The 26,206-nt window shown below is 42.2% G+C and overlaps 2 protein-coding genes and 1 long non-coding RNA gene across 3 annotated transcripts in view; 2 read left to right on the forward strand and 1 right to left on the reverse strand.

The window, feature by feature from the left end:
• The first annotated feature begins 1,070 nt into the window (after window positions 1-1,070).
• On the forward strand, window positions 1,071-5,793 carry LOC107545172 (uncharacterized). Its single transcript, XR_001603996.2, has 2 exons — window positions 1,071-1,101; window positions 4,727-5,793. It is a non-coding gene; the product is annotated as an uncharacterized LOC107545172 (long non-coding RNA).
• DEPDC4 (DEP domain containing 4) lies at window positions 5,602-24,131 on the reverse strand. The gene is made up of 9 exons (XM_016223142.2): window positions 23,987-24,131; window positions 21,035-21,446; window positions 20,333-20,478; window positions 16,323-16,509; window positions 13,401-13,627; window positions 12,437-12,579; window positions 12,010-12,135; window positions 9,260-9,338; window positions 5,602-6,209 (listed from the first exon to the last, which is right to left on the reverse strand). The coding sequence occupies exons 1-9, from the start codon at window positions 24,108-24,110 to the stop codon at window positions 6,034-6,036; spliced, it is 1,620 nt and encodes a 539-aa protein (XP_016078628.2). The 5' UTR covers window positions 24,111-24,131; the 3' UTR covers window positions 5,602-6,033.
• Window positions 24,132-24,316: 185 nt separating this feature from the next.
• The window catches only part of SCYL2 (SCY1 like pseudokinase 2), a 54,292-nt gene continuing 52,402 nt past the window's right edge, over window positions 24,317-26,206 (forward strand). Inside the window, exon 1 of the mRNA XM_087814854.1 lies at window positions 24,317-24,471. The gene's annotated coding sequence lies outside the window, so the exon portion shown is untranslated. The remainder of the gene's footprint in view (window positions 24,472-26,206) is intronic.

Here is a 26,206-nt window from a genome sequence, read left to right on the forward strand (position 1 = left end):
AGGTAGGCTTCTTTGATGGCAAGCAGGAGAAACTCATTAGGGTGATCCTAAGCAAAAGAAAACATCAGCAGGACAGAGGACAGCTCATAAATCTAACGAAAAGCTTGACCAACAACCTTCAGAATAAAAACCAGATAACCTTAGGCATCTAGGTTATAGAAGCTAAGGGACAATCCTTATAGAACCCTGTCACTAAAATATCTCAGCTTCTGTATTTTCTGTCCTTAGCCTTGTGTTCATGAATCAAATTCCTACCGGTCTCTTTTCCCAAGTTAGGATGATGCGCCTATCCCATGGCTTCAGGGACTTTAACAGTCCTACTCCAGGGCCTAGAGTGAGAGAAGGAAGTTTCCCAAAGGCAAATTAAGGTGAAGAGAGGGATGCTGGGCAGGGTGAAAGAGCTGCGTACTACAGGTATATATTGGATTGGATTGGGTTAGGGCCAGGTCAATCCTTCCTAGACCTAGGCCAGGTATCATTACAGAGTTGCAAATGGAGTGTTTGTCTGATACGCAGTTACTAACATATAATTTGTGGACATATAATTTGTAGCAAAAAAATGCTGGTGGCTTAAGAGACGTTTTTGCAACTGTACAGTGTAACGAAGCTAGAATTTCAAGGTGATGTGGTTGGAGGTAAAAAGAAAAGCCCCCATCTAAAGGGCTTTCCTTGACTTGTCAGGCTCTCATGTTGGACAGGCTGACTATTGTCATTACCAACCTGGTGTTTTTGCTGTAAGGAACTGGGGCAGTCCTCAAAGTTGTGTTCCCAAAACATGCCATCTCCTCTGAAGTCTTCTGTTATGTTCTACTGAGAATGATGCATGTGTTCACATCCTTACTACAGTAGACTGTTATTTCTGTATAGAGTGTAGGTCTCATAGTGCTCATTTTTGAGATCATAAAAGTTCATTACTTTTTTTTTTCTTCAATGTATCTTTATTGATTTCAGAGAGAGAAGGAGAGGAAGAGTGAGATAGAAACATCAGTGATGAGAGAGTCATTGATCAGCTGCCTCCTGCACGCCCCCGACTGGGGATGGAGCCCACAACCTGGGCATGTGCCCTGACCGGGAATCGAACCCTGATCACCTGGATCCTAGGTCAGTGCTCAACCGCTGAGCCACGCCTGGCCGCGCAAAATTCATTACTTTTTTAAAAAAAAGAGTTACTGATTTTTAGAGAGGGATAGGGAGAGAAAAATTGATGTGAGAGTGAAACATCGATCGGCTGCCTCCTGCATGGCCCCTACTGGGGATCAAGCTCGTAAACCCTAATCTGGGCATGTGCCCTGACCCAAATCCAACCAGCAACCTTTCTGTGCACGGGACAATGCCTAACCAACTTAGTCACACCGGACAGGGCTCATTTCTTAAATTAATGAACATAGAGCCTAATCCTGTATCTGTAGCATCAAAGCTCCCATGCATTTCAACACCTTCTTTATTTTGAAAACTTTATTGCTAGAGGTAATGTTTTACTACTATACAATAAGTTGACTTCAAGGAGAACATTTAACCTTAGCTCTGAATAATAACATTGTCTGAGATGATACATTAAAGGTCTCTATTATTATGGGGGGGGGAATACATTTTTTTAAGCCGAGGGCAAAAGAAAAACAAGTTGATCTTAAGTTTGAGATTTATCAGAAGTAGAGAGAGAACTTAGCCACAATAGACTTTATCATTTTTATTGTAATTTGCATGCACTGAAATAACATGTTCCAGTATTGGCCATGCATAATATACGCCTTAAGACAGCAGAGGATTAGGGTTTACAGCAGTGAGTGATCAAGACAACCGTCCTCTCCAGCACTTTTCTATCTTGGTTTTGAGTTTTTTGATTCAGTGGCGATTGGCCTGACACAGTCTGCTGATCCCATTCCCCTCCTCTGCCTGTCCCAGACCCCTTTACATGTTAAGTATCCCCAGTGGGGAAGGGAGGTGAAGGAGATCAGGGAGGGACACACGGAACACATAAGTGCTACTTGTGACATATCCTTTCTCAAGCTGGCTGGCAGGTGTTTATTGCATTAGAATCTGTACTTTACTGTGTACGTGGAACAGTTCGCATATCTTATGACAAGAGTAAATCCTGAAATGACTAGGAAACAAAAAGAGTGCTGTTAATGAACAAACGTGGAGGAATTTCTAAAATGGAAAACTAATCAGATTAAATGGTTAGAGAAACAAGGACAAGAAAACCCACATCCCAGCTCAGGACAGGAGAAGACTACTAAAGAGGTAGGAATAATTCCAGAGGTCTTTTAACTTAGGACACATACAGAGAGTAGATCATGGGCAAGCCATGAAAAGAATGAATTGGAAACAGTTGAGCCCTACTCCCTTTCTTGGAGTTGAGGCTTGAAGTAAGAGTAGAAGTGTTGAGTTGGAGAGAAACAGAACAGAACTTGAAATGATGTCATAGCCACTAAGAGCATCAGAATTTAAAAATATACATATATGGGAACAGCGGATGGTGGCGCTGATCTTTGGCTGAAGACACAAGCTCAGACCATATTAGAAGGAACCCTGACTCGGCAGGGCCCTGGACTCAGCACACCGTCCTCCTGCTAAGGAAGGCACCCTAATTAGAACTGAGGTTCACCAACAGGGAAACAGGAATTCATAAATGAGAAAACAGACCCAAGCACTGAACATTCGAGGGGTGCTTAACACCACCAGAGAGGCACCCAATCCAACAAACAAGAATGAACCCCTGGGCAAAAAAATAAGCGAAAGAAACTTTATAAGTAATATTCTCTGAGAGACTGGTGAGGGAATTGCATCTATTACATTAAGAACAGGCTGCTGTAACTAAGATCTTAGAAATTAAAATTAGGAATTACTTATGCTTAATCAATGGGTTGAATAGCACAAGACACTACTAAAGACTGAAAAACAAAGAAGCTGAGGGAATTTTCCCAGAATGTAGCACAACTGGGCAAGGACTGGGATGGCTGGGGAAAGAGGCTAATATCCAGAGTGTAGGCCGGGGTGGGGAACCTTGTTTCCGCCAAGGGCCATCTGGATAGTTGTATCATTCTCGGGCCATACAAAATTACCCACTTAAAAATTAGCCTCCTGTATTTGCTCAAACATTTAATTAACGCACCCCTAATGTGATGGCTGGAACTGCTTCTCTTTGGTGAGGACTTGGTATGGGTTCTGCTGTCCACCTAGAGCCTTCCCCACACGAGGACTCTGATGAGCTTTCACACGACCCAAATATCCTTGCACCTGGGGCCTATTCTGAGCTGTCCGTTCACATGCTTCTTTCCTGAAGCTTCTAGTTCCCAGGTTTCCTGTCTTTAGTTTTCAAGTCTCAGATCCTCCGGTCAACCCGTTAGTCATCATTTCCAGCCCTACCTTCAGGCAAACTGAACGGGAAGCGCTGCGCTCGGCTCTGCCGTGGTCGGTTCCCTTGCCCACAGCGGCGGGCCACGGTGGGGTGGGGGCGGAACGTGCAAGCTCGGACTCGGGCCGGACAAGGCAAGTGCGTGAGTGCGCTGAGTATTGACTGCACTGCTTGCCTGCCTTCAACCCACATCTGTGACCTCACGGAGGTACCCTAATACCAAAGAGGACATTCACACCTGGTTTACAGGTGGTCTGCAGGACACGGCTGGCACTGGCCAGAAGTGGAGCGCTGGCATAGGTCAAATGCTGAATCACACACCTGGGAGGGGATCACTCACGCGACAGAGTTGCCTAACAGTGTCACTGATGACAGTTGTTAAGTGACAGAGTTGGAGCTACTCCACCAACTTTCTGGTTTTTATGTTAAAAAATCTTTCTAGCTGGCCGGCTGGGCTTGGCTTGGCGGTTGAGCGTCGACCTAGGATTCAGGCGATTGGGGTTCGATTCCCAGTCGGGGGGCACATGCCCGGGTTGCGGGCTTGATCCCCAGTCGGGCGCTTATAGGAGGCGGCCGATCAGTGACTCTCCCATCATTGATGTTTCTATCTCTCCTTCTCCTTTCCTCTCTCTGAAATCAATAAAAATATATTAAAAAAAAAAAAAAATCTTTCTAGCACACAAGCAATTGCATAGTAAAAGCACCCCAAAATCCACTTGTAGAGAGTACAGGGGGGAAAGATTTCCAGAAAAACAAGGTCTCAAGAATGGCTTTCAATCTGGAACATTATGTATACAAATTATATGAGAGAACAGTTTTGTCTCAAGTTATTTTTTTAAGTTAGAGAATCTTTTGTTTACCTGGACAGTACCTGAGAATGTGAATGAGTAGTTTAAGCAGTCTGAAGCACTATGAATCAGGCTGTTAATTCTCCTGAATATTCTATCAGGAGGTAAGCTTTATAGTGATTGGAGCTGGATTTTATTTATACAGGGAAAAAATACACATAAGTCCTTCAACTGGTTTGGCCTAAAATTGAATGACAATACCCTTGGGAATTCTATTTAAGCCTAATAACTGTAATTTATGGAGTTGTCACTAGGTGGAGTGGCACTTCTGAGTTAGAAATTAATGCCTCAACCTTCAAAAACCATTCAGTAAAAGACATTTTTTCTTTGTAAACAAGATTAACTGAATAGTGGTATATATGTTGATAAAAAATAAGCCCCATTAGGAAATGTTATAGGATTCAATTTAACAATCATTTCAAGCACTGCTGAACGACTAACTTCTAGTAATTCTATTTCTGAATTGGATTTTACCTTAATCTAGGTCATTCACTTCTGATATTTTCCCTTCTGAACCCAACAGGCCGCGAGTAAATCCAGGCCCTGGACCCCGGGGCCCACCCCTTACTGTCTACCACGCCACGTGCTCTTCGTGCCGCTGATATTTCCGGTCCAGTCTTATAAATACAAACCTAGGCATGTATGTTTTTATTCTGGAGATTAAAACCAAAACTGAGGCTCAGAGGGAAGATGTTTACTTAAGGTTATATATAATCTAACCATCAGATCCAGGAACATGGTAATATACTTAATGTACTTCTCAAAGTGCCAGCCATTCACCCGACTTACACAGAACATTAAAATGGAAATTTTCCTAATAAGAGAACCCCCCCCCCCTTCCAATTAACAGGGAGGGAGGAAAGAAGAAAGTCAAAATACTCTATGGACTAAAGAATTAGAGAAGGCAAAATCATGGTTTTAGATGTTCATGAATTTTAAACGTGTGACTTTTAAAATCTGCTTTCTAAGTCTTACCCTATTTAGTCTTACCCTAAGTCTCACAGTGGTTAAGTAATAGTAGCCTAAGGGGGTGGCTTAAAAATAAGACACGCTAAGGAAAGTGCATGTTTTCTTCAGAGAATTCATGTATGAAATGTTCCTTTCCTGTGGGGGAAAAAAATCTAAAGCTATTACATGTACCAGATCTCTAACAGCACATTTAATACATGACTTTAGCAGCATAATAATTAAGTAAATCAGCAAACATGAATTTAACTTATATTCCCTTTTAAGGTTAAAAACCTAACACTTTTAAAATATTTCTCTTTGCAACTTTCAAATATATAATTATTATTAACTATAGTTGCCACATTGTACATTACATCCCCAGGACTTACTTTGTAACTGGAAGTTTGTATCTCTGACCACCCCTCCTAACGTTTTAACCACGACAACACTTACAGTGCTTGGGGGCTCTCCTGTCTCTGAGGTGTCAGTATGGTAGTTTGAGAAAACCCCGAGATTTGTTTACATTTACAAGCTGTGGTTTTCTTTCTAAATTGAATGTATTTCGGTGTCATTGGTTAATAGGGTCATATAGGTTTCAAATGTACATTTCTATGATAAATGATCTGTTTGCTGCCCGAGAAATGTTTTTGTGTTTTTGTTGCTGTTAACCCTTACCCAAGGATATTTTTCCCATTGATTTTTAGAGAGTGGAAGAGAGAGAGAGGAACATCGATTGGTTGCCTCCTGCATGTGTCCCTGGGGGCTGGGGATCAAACCTGCAACCCAGGTACGTGCCCTTGATCAGGACTCAAACCCGAGACCCTTCGGCATGTGGGCTGATGCTCTAACCACTGAACACACTGGCCAGGGCTCTGCCACATGTCAGTGCAAAGCTTCTGGATGGTGTTTCTCAAATTCCTTAATTAATTTCTTTTTTTGTTTCAAAGAGATGTTGGAGTTACTATTAATCTCAAGAGCCAACTGGTGAAGACATTGAATTGTCCTTTCCTTGTGTTTTTCAAATTCCTTGTATGTCAGGCGTTGGCAAAATGTGAAGCCTTAAAAAAAAAAAGTACAATAGGAAAAGCAAGTTAAAAAAACAAAAAACGTAAAAACAAAAAGGTACTTACCCAAACTGGCCTTATGCTAGACTTATTTTTTCCAAAATACAGTAGGCCATTATACTTACTATTCTCATACTTGCTTTGCTTCAGAGTTTCTTTACAAGTGCTCCATACTTAGCAAAACACTATCTTATCTCACAGGCATTGTTTTATTTGATCTCCAAACCCCATGCACTGTAAGGGAAGCGAGGGACACGCCCTGAACTTCAAAGCTGCCCGTCCAGCTTCCCTGCTGAAAATCTCGACCAGGATGTCCCACAGGTGTCAAAAGACCAAAACAGATTCAATCATCTCCCCGAACATGTTCCTTTCCGTGTTTTTCCGTCTGAATTGGTGGCAGTCACCCCACCTGGAACCTTGCGAGTCACCTCCGAGTCACCTTTGTCTCTCAAGCCTGTTCCCTCCTCCCTCTTGCCTCTGCCGCATGACAGGCCTACATCATTTCTCACCTGGACTGCAGTCGTCTCCTAATTAAGAATCACCTCCCGTCCCCGTCACCCTTTTCCCCACACTGTGGCTAAGCATGCTCTGTCTAAAATGTAAATCTGGTGTCTCTCTCTCTCTCTCCTCACCCGAGGATATTTTTTCCATGGCTTTTCAGAGTGGAAGGGGGAGAGAGAGAGAGAGAGACATCAATGTGAAAGAGACACATCGGTTGGTTGCTTCCTGCATGTGCCCCGACCAGGGCCAGAGATTGCGCCTGCAACTGAGGTTTGTGCTTTTGGCCGAAATCGAACCTGGGACCCTTCAGTCTGCAGGCCGACGCTCTAACCACTGAGCAAACTGGCTAGGGCTCGCTATATCCCTTTCTTAAAAATGACTTTCAGTGTCTTCCAGCTGCCTAGTGAATTCCTCAGTTGCTAAATAAGGCCCTTCATGATCTGACATCTATTTCTCTGGTTTCAATTCCTGGCAACCCCTTGGCTGCAGTTTCTAGCACTTACCCCTTGGCTGCAGTTTCTAGAATATTGCTCACAATGTTCCTCTGCCCAGAATATCCTTCCCTTCACTGCTTTTTTGGTTTAGCTAACACTAATTCTTTAAGATTCCTACTAGGAATTATCACCTCCACAAGCCTAGTCTGATCCCCTCAAATGAGATCAGGTAATTATCCCCCTCTGGCTTGAACATCTATATCCCTATTATATTTTATGATGACTGCTTTAGAATGGTGGTCTCTCTCATACATCAGTTCTTTCACTGACTTTTTTCACCAAATATCTATTAGTCATGTATGTGCCAGTCACTCTGAGCACTGAAACATGAGCTTTTTGCAAGCAGAGGCATTATCCTACACGTCTCAGTATTTTTGGTGCTTAAACAAAGTCTAACACATAGTAAATATTCCAAAAATGTTTGGTGAATGAACAATGGATGAGTATTTGGTATCAGAAGCATTTTATATCAACAGGTGAATTTCAAGTATTCAACTGCTTGATAATTCAAGTTTGGGGAAAAGAGCATACACCACAGAACATACAGATGAGTTTTTAAAAATTCATTAAGTTGTACATTGATACAGTGTGACAATTTTACTGAATGAGGGATAAACTTCAAGAAGAGACAGTAGTTAAGCTATTCAGGGAAAAATTTCTGGTAACTCTTCACTTCCCAAGTGCTTATAGCACAAGGTGCTGCAAAGCACTTACATCATTATCTCTCTTTAAAACATCTTGTTGAATGAATGTTGAATGGAAATAAATATTAAAATGCCTACAATCCCTCTATTTCCCTCAAAAGCCAAAAGCAATAAAGAACTGAATGTGGAAAGCTAATACAGTAATGGCAGCCAAATGAAGTTTGTTTTGAAGTTAGTCAGACGAGATCTAATTAATCTGAAAAGATTCCTGATATGAGGTTCAGAATACTCAGCATCATTGTTTAATTGCATCAAAACAGACAGAATGCAGGTAGTAACACATCTGTTGCCATATGCTGTGTTCAAAGAAGGGCACGAGAGAAAATAGCTGAGAAATTCCAAGTAATCTAGGCAAATAAATGTACGCCCTACTCTATGGATGTTTTTCTAAAAATTAATAATGCCTTACAAACTTTTTTTAGAGAAAAAAATGTTACCCACTTTTCTAGTTGGCCAAGTTACTGAAGCTCTTTAAGCTTCAGTTACCTTACGTATAAAAGGGGGTAATAATACCTACATAGATTATTGTATGGGATAGTTTCATAAAGCCATGTTAGTGCTCAGCACAGTGTCTGACACATAGTAGGGCTCAATATTAGTGTCAACTAATATTAAACACTAATAGTATTTAATATTGATAATATTTATAATTTATACTATACTATTAATATAAATATTACATATTTAACAACTACCCTATGAAGTAGTTGCTATTATTATTCCCATTTTGTAGGGGAGGAAGCTGAGGCAATAAGAGGTTACATGACTTGCCCAGGCAATTTGGCCCTGGCATCCACGGTAATGTCAATTATGCTATTTTGTCTCTCACATGACGATCTTAGGAAATTTGTATTCAAACTGTTTTATAGTTACAAGAAATCCTAAATTAAGGAATCAGATCAACTACCACAAGACACTGAGTGAAAAAAAAATCATGGAGCCTATTCACCTGTGGGTCAGGCTCCTCCTTTGTAACACCGGGTCATTTCCTAAGGGGGGCGGGGGGAGAGAGAATGAACAGCAACAGGAAGACTCCGAGAGTCAGAAAAAAGAGACAGCCGAGGGTGCGAGAGCACGGAAGCAGCAGGTGGGTGGCAAGCTGAAGGGGAGGTGAGGCTTGGGAGCAGCAATGAAAGAAAGTATTCACCTTTTCCAAGAAAGGTAATCATACAAAGGCCTTCCAAACAGAGCTAGGGAAGAACTTGTTCTGGAGATATTAAAAAATAGACTCAGTGTAACCACCGTGTATAACGTTACATATTCATTACATACTCACCCTTGGCTCCCATCCAACTTACTTGGCCATAACAGTCTGAGAAAGAAGGAAAAGGTCTGAATACAATACCTGATTCCGCATCTGGATCTTCTCCACATCGCAGCTTCTTCAATTTCTTACTAACCAGGTCCAATAAAGTAACTGGTGTCTACATAAAAGCAGTTATTTTCAAATATTTAATATGATTTTTTTTTCTAGCCAGAAACCCAACATAGAAAAAAATTTAATGTTTTTGACCAATGAGTAGGGGGAGAGAATTCCAGCTGAAGGGGTGGGTTGCAGAAGGTCTGAATTCTTGAATTTTTTTTAGAATTCTTATAGTTCTATTTTCTACTTTCATGTGTGAACTACATCTGAAACTAGGTTAGGCAGTCATCAGTGTAATGTTCTCCTATAAAAAATTTATGGTTCTATAATAGCACTGATCTAAATAATCTTACATTGTAATTACACGGTCAATATGTAAATAACAGCTCTAAAACATTATTATCTTAAAATAGATAAATTCTCTTTTTCCAGTTGTGGCTATACAAAGGCAGTCGCGGATTACAACATGTATCTGGGGGAAATCATCCCTCAGCTAATCTTGTTACGGGGGCACCCCTACACCTACGGACGCGGAACCTCGTGTCTGCACAGCTCCTTCATCCTGGACCCCAGCCTGCCTTTACATTAGCTTCTATACTCTTGCCAATTTCAAGTCACGAAGCTATCCCCATTGAGTCATTCCATCATTCAATAAAAATTCAGTGAGTGATTGCTAAGTCCCAGGCACTGTTCTAGGTGATAAATAAGCAGATCAAGATTTGAACTCTTGGAGCTTACATCCTCATAGAAGAGAAAGACAATTTTTAAAAAATCGGCAAATACATATTATAATTTCAAGTAGTGACGGTGCCATTAAGACGCATAAAGCAGGGTGAGGGGCTCGAGTGAGGAGCATCAGCGGCCACCCCTGCTGCGAAGGGCTGTCTGAGAGCAATAGGGTCGCAGAGGCCTGAGCAGATGTGCAGTGCGCCAGACCTAAGAAGATCCGGAAAAATGTTCCAGACAAACAGCAGACAGCAGCATAGAAAAGGCCCTGAAACAGGGAAAACTTGGCATGCTTGCCTCTATCATAAAGCCCCCACCTCAGCCTCCCTGAAACCCCTCATGCCCTGATCTCCAGGAAGCAGTCCCGAGAGGCTTCTCCCGGCTCCCTGAGCCCACACGCCGCTTCCTCCGGCAGGCCACGGGGACTGCCTCTCCCTGCGTGGCCTGCAGCAGAACGTGAGCCCGCGCGCTTCATCGTGACGCTGATGCTCTGGCACGCGGGGGAGGAAAGGAGGAAAAATCCTTTCTAATTTCTTGGCCATATGTAGGAAAGAGGAGAACTCATCTACCCAGAGGAGGAGGCAGGGTGAGAAAGCAGTGGAGAGGCTCAGTGGTAAGGAAGAGGGGAGAGGAAGTGCTCTTTCTAAGTTCCTAGTTGAAATCTGGGACCCATTTTACGAGGGAACTACACACGAGCTTTGGTTTGGTGACTGTCGAATTAGGCATTTATATAGCCTGGGTTCCCTAACCTCCATTATAGTTTTTTGATTAAAAAAAAAACTATGCACAGAATACCTAACAACTGACTTACAAATGAGTTTTCAGAATATATTTCATTCAAAATTCACAAAACTGGGACTGTATTATATATTCTTATTACTTTTTTTTCACTCTGAAATAATGGAAAAGAAACTTCAGTTAAGGGTGACAGAACTGCTACAAAATCTGAACCAATATATATTTCTTATGACATGAGACAAATTTTTTAGGCAAAAAAAAACTGAAGAGGGGAAACAATTCTTTGGAGAAATACCACTAGAAGTACCAGTCAGTACTAAAATACAGTAGTGAGGCTAAAAAACAATCTTTTTCTTGATATATTTTCAAAACATATCAAGAGCCTAACCACATTTTACTAACTCTATTGCTAGCCCTCGGCTTCCAGCCACTGTCTCTCTTGCCCAGATTATCACAACAGCCTCCTGAAAGCTGTCCCTGCTGCCCTGGCCCCCAACAATCTATTCTCAACACGGAAGCCACAGCTGTCTTTGTAAGTGTCAATCAAATCAGGCCACTTTCTGCCCAAAGCCGCCTGGGATTCCCCGTTTCATTCCAAGGAGAGGCAAGGTCCCCCCACTGGCCTACAGGGGCCCCACCTCTCTGACCCCATCATCCCCCCCCGCCCACCATGTCAGCACCCAGGCCTGGGTCACCCCGGGGCCTCTGCTCTAGGACCCACTCTCTCCCCCGAACCAGGACTCCCTCTCCCTCTTCCAGCCTTGGCTCAAATTTCACTTTCTCATTGAGCCCAATCTTGGCCACCCTGTTTCATACCATAAGCTCCCAATCGCCCCCATCCTAGCACCCATAAATCCTCCGAACCCGCTCTTTCTCTTTTTTCTATCACATTTATTGCTTTCTATCAAACTATGTGACCTGACTTGATGATTGTGTGTATTTTTTTTATCATCTGTGAACCCCACTTGGATATAAGCTCCTCGAGGGTCTGTATCTTCGTGCTTTGTTTACTGATGTATTCTAGGTACCTAATTAAAACAGTGCCTGGCACATAGTAATGCACCAGAAGTGGGTTGAAGAAATTAATATATTTTCAAATATTGACATTAAGTCGGCTTCTTTCTCTTTAGTGGGTAGGGGAAGATAGCATTCCTTCAAACTTGGCACATTATGGGTACTCAATAAATTATTTATTAAGTGAATTATTTGCCCTTTTGCTTAACAGAAATAGCTTGGTACTAAATGTGCCCAGGCACAGTGCCAGATACCTTGAGGAGCTCGGAGTGATATTCCAGTAGGAACCGGATGAGCTGTTCTGCCCGTACTTTTGATAATGACTTGGTTTGCAAAACTGCTTTGGCAAGAGTCTTCAGGACAACAGTTTTGTTATCATTCTGTAAACAGAAAGAACACATTAGCTTGAACAGTTTATATTTTTTAACTGAATTTATTGGGGTGACGCTGGTTAACAAAGCCATAAAGTTTCAGGAGCACAACTCCAAACACATCATCTGTACACTGTACCGTGTGTTCACTACCCCAACTCAAGTCCCGTCCATCACCATTTACCCCCCATCCCCTATCCACCTCGCCCCTCCTCTCCCCCAGGCAATCACCACTGTGGTCTGTGTGAACAATTTTTAAAAGAGAGAATAAAAACAGAACATTGTAAAACTGTTATTGTAATTTTTTTACCTGTTTTTGTAACTTGTAGGCATTAGGTTCTGATGCAATAGCCATAAAAGTAAGCAGCCGCCGTAACTCTTCTCTAATGTTGGGCAACAACAATCTTAGATATAGTTGTGTTGCTTCAAGTGCTTCTGCTCTTTTCTCATTTTCTGTTACATGGGTTACAAATATGACAAAGCATGGAACAACAATGGAGACTGTAGTACTTAGTAGTCAATTAAAATGCTACGCTGTGCCCGGCCGGGCGTGGCTTAGCGGTTGAGCATTGACCTAGGAGCCAGGAGATTGTGGTTCGATTCCTGGTCAGGGCACATGCCCGGGTTGCAACAGGCAGCTGATCAATGATGACACTCTCGTCATTGATGTTTCTATCTCTCTCTCCCCCTCTCTCTCAAATCAATAAAGATATATTTAAAAAGGGAGAGAGAGAGAGAAACATCGATTGGTTGCTTTCCCATAGGCATCCTGACCAGGGATTGAACCCCGCAACCTAGGTATGTGCCCTGAACAGGAATTGAACCCACAACCTTTAGGTGTACAGGACGACTCTCCCACCAACTAAGCCACACCAGCCAGGGCTCAAACAGAATTTTGTTTTTAACATGGAATTATATGGCCACCTATGTAGCTAAAAATGTGACAATACTATGATACTCAATTTTTTATTTTGCTCAAAGGTCACCAAATACCTCAGTTCTCTAATCCTGTACTGTAGCAAAACATGTTTCTTAGAATGTCCCTGTGACATAATTACCTTAGATCTAATGTTCTATATAGCACATTAGTTATATCTGATAGTACAATTTACAGGGCAGGCAACATTAGTAAAGTGAAAAAGACTCCATGCAGTACCTTGACACCACAGAGGAAAAATAGTAAAATGTTATATAATATTTAACATTTTCTTCATCTTGCATCTTTAAAAATATTTTATTGTGTAAAAAATTAAAGTTTAAACATCATCTCTTACCTAAAAGTTCAATAATCCCTGAAAGAATATCAAAATACTCATTGGCTAACAGGCAATCTCTCTCTTGATTATAGTATTTTACGACAACATCAAAAAGTATCTTCTTTTGTGTACTCAGCCTGGTCTCTTCATTTCTGTTTTGCACTAACTGCTGACTAACGGAAGCTATGTACTGGTCAGGGAAATACTCCAAGCATTCAATTGCTGCATTAAGCCAGCTATCAATCCTGGAGGGAAAATACAAAACAAAATAAATCAATGGTTATCATTTCCATTTAATTACCTAAAGCACTGTTTGATAAAACGTCATCAAAGCTAGCTGATCTTAATCATTTCAATAAATTTTGCAGGATGAATGAAGGAATAAGAGGGAATAGTTATTTTCCTCACCAAATACTGCCATATCTTTCTATACCTTTATTTTCAAGGAGTGAAACTACTTTTTGGCCACCTTTTCATGACTGATTTCTAATTTTGTCAGGTTTTGTTCAGAGTTTATCTGTACTGCTCCATTTCACTAGTGGTTCCCCTCCCTTTCCCCACTACAATAATTAGGTGCATATGGTTCTATTATTATTTGAAAATCAGATACCAAATATTTCCCCAAACAAGATGTCCTGTTTACCCTACCACACTGCCTTCCCTTTCTTCTCTCTCCACCCCGATGAGATAAGGAATTCAGGGTCCTTTCCCTCCTCCCTTCCTACAGTGAGGCCTCTGAAAGGCCTTTAATTCCCCCTTTCCTCACCTGCCACCTTTCTAACCCCCGGGTTTTGCTGTGATAGGTTACATATACTATAATTTCCTTAACAGTGTGTCCTTTCTATTTTTGTTTTTTTTAATCCTCACTCTGGGATATTTTTTCCATTGCTTTTGAGAGAGTTGAAGGGAGAGAGAAACATCGGTGTGAGAGGGAACATCGAGTGGATGCCTCACACGCCCCGCCTGGGGCTGGGGATTGAGCCTGCAGCAAAGGTACCTGCCCTTGGTCGGAACAGAACCCGCGACCCTTCAGTCCGTGGGCCTGAGCTCTGACCACTGAGCAAAATGGCCAGGGCTGTCCCTTCTGTTTTGACTTCTTATTTAGTGCTAATCTTTTACACATTCCCACACAGTCTTACATAGCAGCTTGGAATTAATGTGTGTGTGTGTGTGTGTGTGTGTGTGTGTGTGTGTGCGCGTGTGTGTGTGCGCACGTGTACCAAATGAGAAAATAGTAAGAGCGCACAGAACAAAGCCCACTGCCTAACAACGTTTCCTCTCCTCTTCATCTTCTCCATCTTGGGGTTCTGCCTATTTTCTTTGGATGAGGTTCCTGAGTGATATACTCTATGAATTCTTTTTTTAAAATTGAATTTATTGGGGTGACATTAGTTAATAAAACCATACAGGATTCAAGTATGAATTCTTTTTTGTTTTTCAAGTATGAATTTTTTTATTTTTTTAAAAAATATATGTTTATGGCCCAGCCTGGTGTGGCTCAGCAGCTGAGCGTCAACCTAGGATGTAGGTGATCGCCCTTTGATTCCTGGTCAGGGCACATGCCTGGGTGGCAGGCTCGATCCCCAATGGGGGTGTGCAGGAGGCATAAATATATTCTTATTGATTTCAGAGAGAGGAAGGGAGAGGGAGAAAGAGAGAAAGAAACATCAATGATGAGAGAGTCACTGACTGGCTGCCTCCCGCATGCCCCCCACTGGAGATCGAGCCCACAACCTGGGCATGTGCCCTGGCCAGTAATCAAAGGGCAATCACCTGGATCCCAGGTCGATGCTCAACTGCTGAGCCACGCTGGCTGGGCATCGGGGAAGAATTTTTGATAATCCTCAAGAATCTTTCCTTCATCCCTCCTGCCCTTATCCTTCCATCTTTCCTTCCTTCTCTTTTTGCCCCCTGACAGGTGAAGGGTGTATCTTTCCTAATATGTGTGTCATTATCTTCTAGATCCTAGTGTTTCAGATGAAAAGATTAATGGTGGTTGGACTGCTTTTTTTTTGCAGATAACCTATCCTTTCCGCCTGGAAGCTTCTAAAGGCAGACTAGCTGCCGTTTCCTGCAGAGGCCTCTAAAGCAATCCTGTCTCTTTACTGGTATCCTTACACGCTACCTGACTCAGGGGCTGGGGAAGACACAGAACTTTGCCTTGGCCTTTCTTGGCCTATTGTGAATTCAGGAAACCTCCCATGTGCAAACAGGACCACAGGTGACTATCTAATTGGGTCCACAGGTCTCTTGTCACCAAGCTCTTCTCAGGACTGATGCTTTCTGGTCCTCAGCCTTAGAGTCTGATGTTCTTTCCTTCTTTGGCCCACATGGGAGAAAGCATCACATCAGTTCTCTCTGTTGGAATCCCTACTAGTACTCAAGGTCTTATACCAATAGTTCCCTGCAGTACGAGTGACAAATATCTTAGAGTTCAGAGAAAAGAGAATAGAGTGTCACTCAGGTTATAGGGCTCCCTGAACCTCTTCCCCACAAGTAAGGCTGACTTTATGATAAGACTTATCTCCTTGAACTGTAATGTTCTGTTTTGCGAATGTCTCCCCTACTAGCCTGTGGATTCTTTTAGGGCAGGAATAAATAAACTGGTAGAAACTGATACTTAATGTTACATTAGGGTCATGAAATGGGAATCATAGAACTTTGAAAAACACTCAGGGCTGGTACTGGGAGAATATAATTGTTGAGTCATGACTGAACTCATATGAATGAAACCACTCTGATTTACAGATCTTCTCGCTGGTCATAACCAGAGACTTTCTTTGTTAGATCAAATGAGAATTCACAGTGATTAATTTACGAAACAGAGATGGTGTTAGCTTAAACATATGGATATGTTCTTACCTCTTAAAATACCGAAGGTGAAATGTATGAAAGATCTTTTAAGTTATAGGTTATTTGACAATAAAAATGGTCACTTACTCAAGTACACAGATGCTTGGAATAATCTCTCTGTCTAGACAAGTATTTGAGATAACAAGGTCTTCCTCTTTGCTTAATTGAAGATTTTGTGTTTTAACTGGTGGCTCCAAAATATTTTCCAAGAATGGAAGGTGAATCAGTTGAAGAATACGTAACAATGTTTGTTGTTTCCAAACATCTTCTATAGCTTAGAAAGAAAAATAATGGAACTATCAGATTGAGAAATAACATACACTCAACCAATATTATAAAATTTTCCATTTCTAAACAATACAAAATAAAAGCTACTTTAAAATGTATAATGGATTAATTTTTTTTTTTTAATATATCTTTATTGATTTCAGAGAGAGGAAAGGAGAGGGAGAGAGAGAGATAGAAACATCAACGATGAGAGAGTCATTGATCAGCTGCAGCCCGCAACCCGGGCATGTGCCTTGACTGGGAATTGAACCCTGATCGCCTGGATCCTAGGTCAACGCTCAACCGCTGAGCCACACCCGGCCGGGCTATAATGGATTAATTTAATGCTAAGATAATTTAAATTTTCTAAATTACAGTTTTTATTTTCAAGATTTATCTTTAAAGAGACATTATTTATGAACATAGTGACTGTATTTTCTGGTTATGTTGATTAGTTATAAAGTGATATTATCTAGCTTTTAAGGCCAACAATAGATTAATTCCAAATATAAAAAGCTACTGGTCATGCTAATAAATTAATTGTATATCTGAGAGAATATGAGATTGCTAATTATAATTTTATTCAAAGTAGCACATTTACTTGTAGTTTGTTGTTTTTAAATGAAAATATAGTATTAGGTTAATCTTAACTTGGGTTTCCTGATCATTCCTGTTAAGAGTTAGTTTTTCATTATCCTAATCATCAGATCATAATTAATATTTTGTTTTTATTTTAAACAAAACAAAATCATAAAGGCAACAGCTATAGTAAATCTCTTGCAAAGCTCCCAAGCCAGTGGCCTGTGTGTTAAATCTGAACCATAGCCATGATTTTTTTGATTATAAGCATTTTTAATAAAATTAACTTGTATAAAAATGGGAGATTTCGTGTAAAATTCTGGGTTTCAAGCTTCTTTTTTTTAAAAAAAGATCTCCTAACACTGAGCTTGAATTAATGCCTGGCCAAAGGCAGCTGATACCAATCAGTGGGCACCCGCTTTGCTTCTGCATGCCATTTCCAGTTCACCACAAACCCCACCCCTCCCCCTGTATCCCAGTGAAGTTGAGTGTCAGTGACCATTTTCATGGTGGTGTCCTGTTGGTTTTGCTACAGTAAAAATCAACTTCCCTGTACTTACATCTCTGTGTTATGTGGGAAAAGGAAAAACAGCCCGAGAGGGCCATATATTTCAAGCAAAATAGCAGTGCCCATTTTTCCTATATGTTTGGTAATTAAGTACTCACTGCCTCTCTGGCCTGCCTGGCTCCTAAAGTCATCTGAATTTGCTACCTGTGAGCTATTGGCTAAAATAAATCGAATTAACAATCTTTTAGTAAAGACTTGAGATCATAACTAGCCTCTAACCAGTCAGTCCACATTTGTCAATACCAATCTTTGGGCACAGCACTGAACCAGGTGCTATAAAAATACATAAAATTAGTGGGCCTTCAGCAGCCTCCCACTAAGTAAGGAGGCAAAGATGAAATGGGTGAAGGCAAATTTTATCAACTTGCCAAGAAATATACATGATATATTATGAATAAGTCCAAAAGTGGAAAAAAACTATTTTGCAAGAGCATCAAGACAGAAGACTCATTTATTCAACAACTATTTATTGAGACCTATTTTGTGCTAGGCACTGTTCTAGGTGCCAGGGATACTGTAAGTAGAACAGGCAAAATCTTAACGGGCTTATATTCCAGAGGGGATAGAGAGGCAGGCAATAAACAAACAAAGAAAAAGTAAAATATGTAGTGTGTCAGTTAGTGGTACATTCTATGGAGAGAAATTTAGCAGAAAAGGAGAGAGGTCATGCTAGGGGGTAATGCTGCAATTTTAAATAAGATGTGTGGGAACTATAATTGGGAAGATAATATTTGAGCGAAGACGTGAAGGAGGAGCAGAGAAATGTGCTTTCTAGAACATACTAGCCAAATACAGAGATGATAAACAGAATACCAAGCTCTGTGCAGGGAATTACACTCAAGAAGGATACTGTGACAACATACACTATCACCACGGTCATCTTGATGGAGCACTTCATACTCAATGACCAGTGTGCTGAATGATGGAGGCACAAAGGGGATAGACTGTGCATTTGAAGAGTGCAATCCACATGCTTAGGATAGCACAGACACATACACGCATGCATGAACATATATATGTTCATATATGTCTGTAACTGTATATGAACAAGATGCATATGTAAAAGAAAATATTGATAAAAGGAGGAGGCTGTGCGGGAGTCATTTATACACTAAATGTTAACAAACTAACCAACAGCGAGGCGCTGTGCCATTCAGTGGGGAGGACAATGGTGAACAAGATCAGGACTGTGGCTCAGCGGTTGAGCATCGACCTAGGATCCAGGAGATCGAGGTTTGATTCCCGGTCAAGGCATGCCCAGGTTGTGGGCTCCATCCCCAGCAGGGGGCGTGCAGGAGGCAGCCGATCAATGACTCATCATTGACGTTTCTATCTCTCTCCCTCTCCCTTCCTCTCTCTGAAATTAATAAAGACATATTAAAAAAAAAAAAAAAAAAAGATCAGGACTGTTACTAATACCTCACAATCCAGTGGGAAATAAACACAAAATTTCATTAAGTGTATAAATGTTTGAAAGTATGTTCAGTAGGATTCACATTTTGTTTCAGCCAAAGAAACCTTTATACAAACATATTTTTCCAGAAGTGAAGTAAACATTAATAGTGGAGATGCTTTAGCTGCTATCAGGCATTCCCCTAAGTCCTACCCTACAGAGGTGAGGAGAGGTTGTATCTTGCACCTTGAGAACCCCTAACATTTCTAAAATAATGCACATATATTTTTGAAATATTAGTCATTATATTATTAGTAAGAAACAAACAACAGTAAAAAAATTAAACCTCAGCAAAGGTGGTTGGTTCCCCTTAACTCTTCTTGTTACACAAATGCAAATTTGTAACGAAGCCTGCAGTCCTGTAATTGCGCTACTTTACTGCTGCTGGCAGAGTTCTCAACTCAATTTCAGCGAAGGAGGTTTCTCAGTTATTTGGAAACTAAGAAATGGCCTTTTCTGCACTTTGAGAACCCTAGGTAGCTTAGCTAGTTTGTACTGAAAGGCAAATGGCAGGGAGGTGTTGGGAAGGGGTTTATACAATGGTCAGAGGATACGCTCATTAGAAGGTGGTGTTGGATTATAAATAATAAGGACTGCTAATGAGTCTGCATGTTTTTTTCTGGTAGTATATACTACAGCACCTCCAATCTGATCATGGTTGTTGCAAAAACATAAACTAAATGTTATTGGACCTATTGCCTCATCTGTCTTGTCTGACTCTTACAGGGAAGAGAACAGCGAGTCGATACACCAAACACACTACTTTTATTGTATCTGAAAAGTCAATTCTTGGAGACAGTAAAAAGATCAGTGGTTGCCAGGGGTTAGGGGGAAGGGAGGAATGAATAGGTGAAGCATAGAGGATTCTTAGGGTAGTGAAACTATTCTGTATGATACTGTAATGGTAGATACATGTCATTATATACTTGTCAAAACCCCTAGAATAAACACCACCAAGAGTGAACATTAATGTAAACTATGGGCTTCAGGTGATAATGATGAATCACTGTAGGTTGATGGATTGTAACAAACACACCACTCTGGTACAGGATGTTCATAGTGAGGAGGGCTGTGTGTGTGTGGGGAGGGGGGGCAGGGGATATGGGAACTCTCTATACATTCTACTCAGTTTTTCTGTGACCCTAAAACTGTTCTAAAATTTAAAGCCTAATTTTTAAAAAGTCAGTTCTTCCTTGCAAAGTTCTGAAAAAAATAATGAAAACAAATTACCTTCTTTTGAAAGTGGAAGAACAGGTTTGCCAACTGTGATATTTGGAGGAAAAGCCAGATTCCCACTCATTGTAGGCGTAAGTTCCTTAATTCTTTCCTCACCAATCTCTTGTGCTACAGGATTTGAAATCATTTCATCTTCTGGTCTGTTAAGAAGTAATATGTGAATTTTTTCATAATATACAGGAGCAAATTTTCAAATATACAGTTTTGTTTATTAAATTTATTCATATATTCCCTATTTCTAAAAAAGATCCCAGGCAGCTTACAGTAAAAGACACAAGGAATAAAATTATTAGATAATAGAATATCACCCAAAAAGGACATATTAGGATTGAATATAATGAGAGAGAATACATGCTAATTATAAGGTGAACACTGTTGCTATCATGAAAAATTTTTGCTCTGAGTTGCCAGAAAACCTTTCCTTTTTTTACTTTGGGTAAATCATTTTTCAAAATTAGGAAGCATACAATTCATCATAGGATATAAAGTTTTTCCTGATACAAATTCTGAAAAATCTGTGCTAATGTCCTCCACACGAGTTTTAGAGCAAATGCTGATATGGATTAATTTTTACATGGCTATTTCTTTTATTGATTTCTGAAAAAAACTGAAAGCATAACATTCAAGTTTAGCTCAATGACACTGTTCTCCCAGAATCTAAATACAATATATTACAGTATCTTGATTAACACTAACCTTAAAGATTCCTTTGCATTTATTTTATCTGTTAACCCATTCTCGGCATCCTTTTTTCTTTCGCAAAAAACATAAGATGATTTATTGCCTAGAAACCTGTAGAGACTATTGTTTGAATCTTCAAATTCCAATTCCTTCTTGTTTTTGAATAGCTTTACTCCTACTGGTTGAAATACTTTATGATTCATTAGAACTTGGCAAAGACGAACTCCTTTAAGACGAGAGATATCATTACTACTTAGGCACATATTTTGCATAAGATGACTTAATATTACATCAACAGCATCAGAACCAGTAAAACAATCTTTGTATGTTCGTAAATGATGCCTCCTCCTTTTTATTTCCACTTGAGTCTGAAGGGAGTGAATAATACTATCCCATAGCTGAGTAGCTTGAAAAGGACCAGAACATCCTGAAAAAAAAAGCACACAAAACCCCAAACATATACTTAGATTACACAAAAATATTTAAATTTTTTAATTTTGAAAACCTGATGCCTTTTTTGAAGCCTCACCCGAGGATATGATTTTATTGATTTTAGAGAGTGAGGAACATTGATGGGAGAGAAACATTGACCAGTTGTCTCTCATATGGGCCCCAAGCAGGGATCAAACCCACAACCTTTTGGTGTATGGAACAATGCTCCAACCAACTGAACCACCTGGCCAGGGCAACCTTATGCTTTTTTAATAGCATATCTGCTGCCATTGTCTTTATTAAGTTTCTACTCCTTCCATTTTCTGTAAACCATAATATCTTTACTAAGATTGCACCATGTTTGCCAATAAAAACAGAGTAAACCTAGGAAATTACTGATATGAAATATATTATTATGTGAATTTATATGTACCTTTAACGTTCCATGATTAACTACTAGGTATACTTAATCTTGAAAAATATTATTTCAGGACACATTGAAAAGGAACGACACACTCACTGGAGTCCTGATTATCACAGAGCTGTGGCTTCACAGGTTTTTATCTTTTTCTATCTTCTTTTTCCATTTTTGACCAATTGCACAAGTTCTTCATGAGAGAGATCTAGGGCAAGGAGCTGAATAAATCTAATCTATGTATCTGCCATCTATTCTTAATGGGGGAAAAAAGTTTGTGAGTAACAATGAAAACCTGAAAACAACAAAAATGTCCATCACCCAAGGAGTCGTTAAATAAATTATGGCATAGCCATACCACAGATTATTAAACAGCCATTAGGAAAAATGGGGTTTATAGCATGAAAGGATATCATTAAATAGGAAAAAAAACCAAAAACAAAAACCCAAGAGTTGAGCAGAACAATTTGTATACTATTATCCTACTGATGTAAAAATGAACTCCCAAACTACACAAAATATAAGTAAATAAATAGAAAGAGAGGCCTGGAAAGGTAAACCTCTAACCTTTGGGAAGTAGCATTGTAATGAAAGAGGATGTTTCATTTTTATTCTATATATTTCCAAATTTTTATAACGTACATATGTAAACTTTTCAATTAATTGGAGACAGTAAAATTTTTATTGATTAAATGATATACCACAAAATTCACCCTTTTAAAACGTACATTCAATGTCTTTTAATGTAGTCACAAAGTTGTACAATTACCACTATTATAACTGCAGACCATTTCATCACATCACAAAGAAACCCATACAGCCCTGGCCAGTGCGGCTCAGTTGGTTGCTGTCCCATGCACCAAAGGGTCCTGGTTCCACTCCTAGTCAGGGCACTTGCCCAATTTTCGGGTTGGATCCCCAGTAGGGGGCGTGCAGGAGGCAGCCCATTGATGTTTCTCTCACACAGATGTTTATCTCCCTCTCTCTTCCTTTCTCTTTAAAATCAACAAAAACATAAAAGAGAAACCCATACAGTTTGCAGTCACTCCTTACTACCCCCTACCCCAGTAATTTTTAAATAAAAAATTAAAGAATAAGCCCGGCCGGCTTGGCTCAGCGGTTGAGCATTGACCTACGATCCAGGAGATCTAGGATGGATTCAGGATCAGGGCACATGCCCGGGTTGTCGGTTCGATCCCCAGCAGGGGGCGTGCAGGAGGCAGCCAATCAATGAATCTTTCTCATTGATGTTTCTCTCTCCCCCTCTCCCTTCCATAAAAGATAATCTCTTTTAAAAAATTAAAGAATGATAAGGGAATAAGTTGAAATACCCAGAATGTTGTTTCTAGATTTTCTTTTTTGTTAAAATTCAAGAATGTAAGCTCTCTCCTCCTTTGATTATGGATAACTGGAAGCACGATGACCAGTTTTACATGAGTCTGCTGTTCATGGCAAAATGACAGAAATAAAAACCCATCACCTTAAAATGCCTTTAGTAACAGAAGCTGTTTGTCTGTCTATCCTTTAAATATTAGCCCGCGGCCCTTTGGACAGCGCGGAGACAGGCGTGGGTGGAAGGTAAGCAGTGGCGAGGGGGAAAGGGTTTGAGAATCGCGGAGCGATGGGTGGGGTAGGGCGGGGCAGGGTTGCGGTGGGGCGGAGAAGGCCAGCAGTTCATGAGTGGTGGAGCCAAGGGTATTTCCCAGGGAACATTTGCCTTGAACCGTCACTAAACAAGCGAGCTAGAAGAAACAGTCCGCGTGCTCAAGGAACTGGCCACCCGGTACTTCAACCCCTGTAGCTCTAAGTGTAGCCCTCGCCCTCTGGGCACTTGAGAGAAACGCAGAGCATCAGCCTCCTGGACCCACAGGCTGCATTGTAACAAAGTCCCCACATGACTCGCGTGCATGTTGAAGTTGGAGAAGCGTTGCGTTCCCGGACTCGCCCTGGAGAGCAGCTCGGGAAAGCCCGAGCCACGGGTCCTAGGCTCCCACCCGGGAGAGCAGGTGCGCCGGCGGAAGGGGCGGGGCCCCAAAGCCCGAGGCTCAGAGTCCGAACGCCCGGCTCCTCTCAGCCGCCCTTCACTTCGGCACACATTAGGTTAGGCTGTAGAGGGCTACCTGTCCTCCTTTTCCGGCAGACGCCACCTCTGTGACTCACGGAACTCGACCCGCGCCGTCCTGGGCCGGCAAGCTCGCTCTGGCTGCCAAGGCTGCGAAACCGCGGAGTCAAAAGAACCGCCATACGCCCGCGCGCCGGCTCCTCCCCCGGCCCGTAGCCCCGCCCCCACCTGATCCTCTGGGGCGGGGCCAAGGCAGGCCTAGCCCCGCCCCTTCCGAACCAGCCGGAAGTGACGTAAATGCCCCCGCCGGCCGGTCTTTAGGTCTTCTTCCCTCTCCCTCACTCTTCCTTCCCAGTCCCTCCCCTCCCCTCCCCCTTCCCTCCTCCGGCTCCAGCTGGCGGGGCCGCGCGGGCGGCGGAGGCTATGGAGTAAGCTGGCCGCTTCCGCCGGACGCCGAAGCCGAGCGGGAGCCACCGGGCGGCGTTTGCCAGGGCGGGGGAATCGAGCCCCGGCACCGCCCCTCCCGGGAGGAGAGGGGACGAGGTGAGTGGCCGCCGTCGCCGGCCGCGCTCCCGCCTGGGCTCTCCGGGCCGGCGAGGAGGGAGGGGCTGGGGAGGGACCCGCGCGGGGCTAGGCCGCCCGAGACCCCCGGTGCTGGCGGCTGTTGCTAGGTGACGGGCTGGCGGGCCGAGGGCCGGGCTGGCGGGGCGGTGGGCGCCCGCGCCACCCGGGCTCCGGGAGCGGATCCGAGAGGCCCGAGCCCCCGGACGAGGCCTGGACGTGACGGGAGCCCGGGGCCGGAGCCGCCCGCGCAGACAGCGCCCCCGCCACGGCTGCGAGCTTGGGTTTCCCTTCGGGAAATGGGACGCTCCTCTGGGACGCGGGGACACAGGTCCCGCGGGTCCCGAGGCCCGGCGCTGAGAGCCCGGCTCCCCCGGGGCCCGCCGGCGGCGTCCTCTCGGACGGTGGCTGCGGCTCTGGGACGGGAGGTTATTGTGCCTGAGGTGGGTGGGGCAGGTGTTTTGTTGAGGCCGAAAACCCCGTCGGCGGCTTCTGCACGGGTGCGTTTCTCAGCGGGGAAGAAAGGGCGGAGAAAGGTTTAGACAGATCAAGCCGCAAAAACTTCTCGGGACCCCGCCGAGTACATACCTATGATTAGGAATTAAGAGGCAGTACTGTGAAGTCAGCTCCTCCAACCGTCTTCACGAGTCCTCCAGACTCTTACGGTTGTAAATTGCAAGCTACTTCTTTTGTAAGTTGCTAGCTGGGTTTTTTTTGTTTTTGTTTTTTTGTGTGTATCGAATTCAGGAATTATCTGTATGATGATTTATTTTACAAATTGGATTCACATGCCCTTCCATTCTGGAAAATTGACTTAGTTTTACAGCCTGTCACTGTAAAACCCCGTCATGCCCTGGTCAGATGCCTGAAGCTACCTTTTGAACTTTGCAGGCGCTTTTGTTTGGCTTCCTGTCTTATTCTTTAGTCTAAATATTAATTTTTAAAAAGTTCAGAAATGATTTACCAGCTGAGTATAGGTAGAGTTCTTGTCAGTACTCATAAAAGACGCTTTTGGAGGATTGTGTGAAAGAAAGGAACCTAACAAAGGTAAGGACCTGCGTTCTCTTGAGATCCACTTTACACACATGCAGAAACCTCAGAAACCTCTTCCTTTGTCTCTACCATCCACAACCAATAAAGTAAATGCAGGCACATTGTACTTCCATACAACGGAATATTTCTGTACAAATCAACCCTGTCATTAGGAATAACTATTCATGCTAACGTGTTTGAAATTCACCCAAGAAAAATAGGCCCTTTTACTTTATTTCACTCAAGTGACTAGCTTCATCATCTGCCCTGTTCTGTAGTAGACGGGTGACGGCTTCCTGTCTCTTGTGCCTCATCATCAGCCTCTCCGTAAGTCCTGTTGGTTTTGCCTCTCGAGTATCTGTCTGTCTTCATCTTCCCCAATAGTAATCTGGTTCCGGCCACCATCGTCTCTCATCTAAAGTATCACCAGCCTCCTAATTAGGGTGTAGCTACATTTACCGTGCCCCCTTCTAGGCTTCCACACCAGACTGAGTAACATTTTAAAAATGCAAATCTAATCATGCTGCTTCCAATATGTCTCCTCCAGGGGCTTTCATTGTTTTTAAGAGAAACGAAAGTCCTTAACAGCCTGTTGGGGTCCCCCAAATGCCTTTCCAGCCTCATCTGTACAGTGCTTTCTGGCATTCCTTCCCGCCCCCCCGGGGCACTCTGTTGGGCCTCAGGT

The sequence above is a fragment of the Miniopterus natalensis genome, chromosome 2 (assembly GCF_054644295.1).
Source record: "Miniopterus natalensis isolate mMinNat1 chromosome 2, mMinNat1.hap1, whole genome shotgun sequence".
Classification (NCBI taxonomy): Eukaryota; Metazoa; Chordata; class Mammalia; order Chiroptera; family Miniopteridae; genus Miniopterus; species Miniopterus natalensis.